The 6,100-nt window shown below is 42.3% G+C and overlaps 1 protein-coding gene across 1 annotated transcript; it reads right to left on the reverse strand.

Moving 5' to 3' along the window:
• Positions 1-492: 492 nt before the first annotated feature.
• LOC306780600 (isocitrate dehydrogenase [NAD] subunit gamma, mitochondrial-like) lies at positions 493-3,081 on the reverse strand. Its single transcript, XM_079273031.1, has 8 exons — positions 3,000-3,081; positions 2,687-2,747; positions 2,412-2,544; positions 2,188-2,321; positions 1,982-2,084; positions 1,596-1,742; positions 885-1,040; positions 493-786 (listed from the first exon to the last, which is right to left on the reverse strand). The coding sequence occupies exons 1-8, from the start codon at positions 3,064-3,066 to the stop codon at positions 685-687; spliced, it is 903 nt and encodes a 300-aa protein (XP_079129157.1). The 5' UTR covers positions 3,067-3,081; the 3' UTR covers positions 493-684.
• Positions 3,082-6,100: the final 3,019 nt, after the last annotated feature.

Genomic DNA, 6,100 nt, shown 5'->3' on the forward strand with positions numbered 1-6,100 from the left:
AATATTTTAACAGTAAACATCAGTTTTCAGCCGTCACATTCTGGAACTTGTGTGGAGCACAACTAGCACAACTACTACTCTTAAAACATTTCACTCAGTCACAACAAACTGAATGTAGGGATTACACGAGACAATATGGCCTCCCTGTGGCAGAGACAAGCCAATGCTGCACGCATTCATAGATGTTTGTATCTGCACAGACAATTCAGAAAACAAACTACGGGGACGTGGGTTTTATTAGCTGGACTAACTTTATGAATGCCCAATACATTCAGAAGTAAGACGTCGGTGTTTCAGTAGACAGTGTTTGGTTGGAAAATAGGTTAAATGCATGAAGAATAACCGATTTCATGTCATAATTAATACATGAAACCAACTTCTAAACATGGAAAGGATTGGGTGTAACAGAAAACAGCTGTAGCATTGTGTACGGTTTCATACAGTAAACAGTATGATGGTCGGTTCAGGTAAAGTATAGATGCAAACAAAGTGCTCAAACAACTTCAAAAAACCATCGGGAGATGAGGAAACTCTACTAAGACAACAACCATTGCATTCCATGTCAGAATTACTGTCCAAACACTTGCTTTTGTTCATAGGAAATTGCATAGAAGACTAAAGAGAGGCACACTATTATACACACTCTGAAGTGTGAGAGAGTTTACACATTAATGTGTGTTTGTTCTAGATGCTCAGAGTCAGGGGCCCGGTGCTCTGAACAGCATTCATGACGGACTGGACCACTTCTGAGGTGGAGCCCTGGCCTCCCAGGTCAGCGGTGTGCAGCTGGAGGACAAAGAGAGCAATGTGAGCAGAATATTCTCGATTCATTTTTTGGGTAACTTGCCATCAGTGAGATGTTGAAGCGTGTGATGTGATCGTACCTGAGTCTCAGTGACGGTGGAGATGATGGCTCTGCGGATCATGCTGGCGTAGGCATGGAGCTTCAGGTGGTCCAGCAGCAGGCAAGAGGCCAGCAGCATGGCCGTGGGGTTGGCTGTGTTGCTGTTAGCAATGCTCTTCCCGGTGTTCCTGGTGCCCTGCACATAGAGGAACATGTTGCGTATATAGATGGAAGAACATGTAAGGATGTGGCAACTTTAACATCCGATTATTTACAATGTCACTGCAGTGCTGAAATACTTATTTTTTGAAAATACTTTGCACTAATTTAAGTTTGTAGATGTTTGTAGAAGTAAGAGTAATAGATTTTCTTATCATATGTATTTTTTTATTTTAACAATGGATCAAATGTAGAATGTCATCTTCATTTTAGTGTCTTTAAGCTCATAGTTTTGGTTTACCTGGGCAACGACATGCCTGTTTTGGTTCCCTCTCTCCACCTGTCAAGTCATTTCCTGCTGCAGCAAAACTGATAAACCCATTGTACACTACCGGCCCAGCACCTAATTACAGACAGACACAGTAAGAGACTAGCTGCTGGACATAGTGGAGCATTTAGCAGCTTAAGAGCCAGATATTTCCCTCATGAGTTGTTTGGTGGAGATCAGAACTTAAAGGAGAGTGAATATTGTATCGTCTCTGTGATTTATTTCTTGGCCTTTCGATTTCGAGTTTGATGTGAATCCTCTCACCGTCTCAAACACGGCATAGTCCTCTCCATAGTTGGCTCCAGGCACCAGGCCGGGTCCACCAACGAGCCCAGCACACACATTGCTCACGATGTTGCCATACAGATTGGGCATGACCATCACATCGAACTGCTGGGGCCGGGAAACCAGCTAACAGACACAAATCAAACATAATCTCAGAATATTGTTACATTTTTGCCAAAAGAAGTTCTTCGACTATGAATAAGGCGGCCAGCATGAGACTTGGCTCAAAAGTATGATTCAATGTAAGCCTTCAGATTTAATATAGCAACAGAAATGTGAGGGACTGACCATGATGACGGTGAGGATATAAACACTGCATAATGTGATGAGCTGTATAACAGTGGGTAGACATGGCGTAGCTATACCTGCATGGTGGTGTTGTCCACAATCATGCTGTCGAAGGTGATTTCAGGGTAACCGCTCGCAACCTCTTTGCAGCACTCCAGGAAGAGGCCGTCACCCAACTTCCTGCTCCAACAAACACACACACATTAAGATGTATCATGTGTTTAACAGAGAAAGATGAATAAAAGCAGGCAGGGTCGGGGCCTTTGAGCCATGAGAAACTGACATGATATTAGCTTTGTGCACAGCAGTGACTAGTCGGCGTCCTTTGGCCCGAGCTGTTCTGAAAGCGTAATCTGCGATGCGCAAAGATTTGGTCTTGGTGATGATCTTCAGACATTCAACAACGCCTGGTACACTCTGCAGAGAGACAGAGAGAACGAGATGCATGGAGGCCGGATTTGTGGTGATTTGTGAAGCGATTATGAACACACACACACACACACACACCTCGTGCTCCAGGCTGCTGTACTCTCCCTCTGTGTTCTCCCTGATGATCATGATGTCGATGTTTCTGTGCCGTGTGGTCACTCCTGGTAGAGACTGGCAGTGCATCACGTTGGCATACAGATCCAGAGTGGTGCTGCAGAGAGAGGATGAGGCAAAGACAACAAAAGAGAAGGATAGATTAGATGGATGGAGAGGCAGAAAGATGGTGCTAGATAGATGGAATATGAGAACAAGCACAAAGAGCCAAAGTGTGGCGAAAGTAAAGAAAAACATACCGGAGCAGGTTGTTCCTGGACTTGTAGGACGGTGGCAAGTTGTGGTTGGTCTCAATGTTACCTGGATAAACAAACAAAGTTACATCGAAAGAATGAGAACTAAAATAGAGACATAAACGAACTCCATATAGCAGAATGTCTGGACTTTCTTTTGAAGTACACTCTTCGCTTTACAAATGCGGAAAATCCAACAGAGCTAATGAATTGGCAACTGAGTGTATATGATATACATTGTCAGAATGATCTTTTTCTGACATACATGAACATTGACAGACAAGTTCTTGTACGGACATGTTTCATATACAACACTAACCTTTTAGTGCAACTCCATTGCGTCTGATAGCCATTATGGCGTTATCGATGTCATCCTCTGAGTCCATGGACGAGTCCACATTGACAACCTCAAAGTCCACTGGCACACAGCAGAACCTGATAACAGAGAACAGATGGAGATCACTTCAATATGACGGCGCTGAGTCATGCGGTGACCGAACAGTACGAGTCTTGTTACTGACTTATTTCAAACACTGTATGCCTGCATGCGAATTCTCACCGAAATAGTTCACACACGTGGTTGGCCAGCTCTGGTCCGATGCCATCACCGGGAATCAGAGTCACAGTGTGCCTGCCTCCATACCGCGCTGGTGGAGGCTGTAGCGCACGAACATACACAAAACACAGAAATTCTAACTCCTCTTTATACAACCCAGGAGATGCATCCCCTACAAAACTACTGTGAAGACTATACGCTACTACAAAGACACACTATTGAAATCCTTTAGCAATTCTGATAACTTCTAATAAGACATATGCTACTCGTCTGTCTTGTGTGTCGTAAGCAGCCATACTCACTATGGTCTGCTGTGGGTGGATTGAGGAAGGAGGGATTCAGAATGGAGGAGAGAAAACAGGAAGGTTAGTAGGACAAAGAGGAGGGGGAAGACATATGCTGACCAGCAGATTCCTGGTGGCATTACAAGCACATTGACGGGACAAAACAATGTTGGTACTCCTGTGGACGTGCAGTAAAGACATGTTGAATCCCTTGAGGCGGTGGGGCTATCAGGTTGGGAAGGTCATAAGGTAAACAAGGTGTGTGTTGCTTGAGCTCCTTTTCGAATGAATCCTGAACAACTCACAGTGTAAGTGGACTTGTGTCTCTGATTACATGTAGCTGCACCATAAACCTGAGAATACAGAGAAAAGGTGGTTATTTGCAGAGAAGACGACAGATCTGTGGTCTTATCTATCATATCTACCCTTTACTGTTTATTCTAAATATATGTATTTTTATTTTATTCTTTCACCATACGTACATATGTACATTACTTTGCGCTTTACTGCTTTGTGCACTTCTGGTTGGATGTACTTGTACTCTGTGCAATGACAATAAAGTTAAATGTAATCTAATAAAGTTGAATCTAATTATAGGAATTTATTTCCAACAATCATTGCAAATTTACTTAGGTTGTTGTTAATGCTGGTATGTCTGAAAAATGGCATAAATCTATCCTGTAAATATGCTGTTTATCTGTTCCTGTAATTGGCTAAATTAAACATTTTACCTACTATGTATATTAAAGTGTTGTTGTAGAATTTGAGTCAGTTTTGTCTTCAGCTCTTTCCAGTGGGTAGAAGTTGTTAACCGGTAACTATCAGTGAAGTTAGTACATGTACATGAGTACATGTACTCAAATACTGCACTTTTGAGGCTCTTGTACTTTACATGAGTAATACTGTTTTATGCTACTTTATACTTCTACTCTACTGGATTTTGGAAGCCGCTGTTGTACTTTTTACTCCACTACATTTATTTGACAAAAAAAGTGACTTTGCATATTCAGAATAGATTATTATTGCATGGTATCATCAACGGATGAATTATTATGTATTATTATCACAAATTAAGACATCCAGCAGTATGTAAAGTATTTCTCCTTCTGTACTATCTGTACAAATGAGTGCTGAACACATGAATCCATCCTTCATTATAATCCAGTGATATAGTATAAATTATCCTGAAATAGACCGTTCTGCAGATTGAATAGGCTACTTTTACTTTTTGTACTCAAGGTCGATCATGATGCTAATACCTTTACTCCATAAGGTTATGAATGCAGGGTTTTGAGTTGTAACAGTCTTTTTTTACACTTTGGTATTGCTCATTTTACTTAAGTAAAATCCCTGAATACTTCATCCACCACTGGTCGACGGCGTACCTGTTGAAATAGTGTTTGAATAATGTATGACCCTGCAGGGAGCAGATTAAGTATGCATTTGCGGTTTTAACTCGCTTGGCAGAAAAAGAGGAATGCTGCAAAAAGTACATTTTCTCTCAGTCTGCAGGGAGTTTCCGTTCATATTAAATTGACAGAGTGGTGCTGAAAGGACAGCGACATTAACCGAGCTGGTTCAGTTAGCCAACCAACCGTTAATCAGTTTAGCGTCGCTCACCAAACTAACTAGTAGCGTTAAACCACTACAAATGTTTTAAATAAATCAATAAAAGAGTCTGTTAAACCAGTTAATTAACTACATGCTGGTGAACTCAGAGACCGCTCCTACCCTGGTTAACCGGTTGCTGAACACGAGCTTCAGTGTTCCGGAAAGGGAGCACACTGACCGGGCCATCATGTTTCACTCTCCCCCGGGGATGGATGAAGGACACGGGGGCGTGCTGCGCGCTCACCGTTAATCTCTCGCGCTCTCTCTCTCTCTCTCTCTCGCACACACATACGCACACGTACACACATACACACACGCGCACACACACACACACAGAGAAGAAACTATTTCTCAGAGAGGATGCTCGAGAAGTTGAAGTTATTCTAGCTAGCTTCGTGTCGCCATGGTAGATCGAATAGACAGCCTCGAGGGCACGATGGCCCACTTAGTTTCAGGTTTTGTTCCCCCATTTTCTTTCGTGGCACTTTTTCCGTACGAGAGCACTGTTGAACCACCGGGAGGCGACAAAAACACACAAGATTTAACATGAACTGTCGCCATTCTACCTGTTACACCACTCAGTAATGTCTCTTCTAATAGCTTTTTAATGTTTGATTATTACATTTGCTGATCTTCATTTCTTATATTCCACTGCTGTATTCAGTAGCATCAGTGGTGGCATACCGTAACAGCAGTTCGATAGCGTTATATTACGATTATATCGCGTTACATGTTGATATGCAAGAAGCGATATGATCAGAATCAGATGGGTAATGGATAAAATAACGCCGTTAGTACTTGAATCAGTTGTGGGCCACTTGGAAAAATTCTACTCTCCGGCTTTTTATCTTCGTTCAACCATCGGTATCCTCATCCTGGTAGTTGGAGTTTTTTCTGTTTCCCATCACATCTGTTCTAGTTGGACGTGATACACTTGTTAGACTATAGTTCCCAGCATACCCTGCGGTC

The sequence above is a fragment of the Melanostigma gelatinosum genome (assembly GCF_949748355.1).
Source record: "Melanostigma gelatinosum genome assembly, chromosome: 8".
Lineage (NCBI taxonomy): Eukaryota > Metazoa > Chordata > Actinopteri > Perciformes > Zoarcidae > Melanostigma > Melanostigma gelatinosum.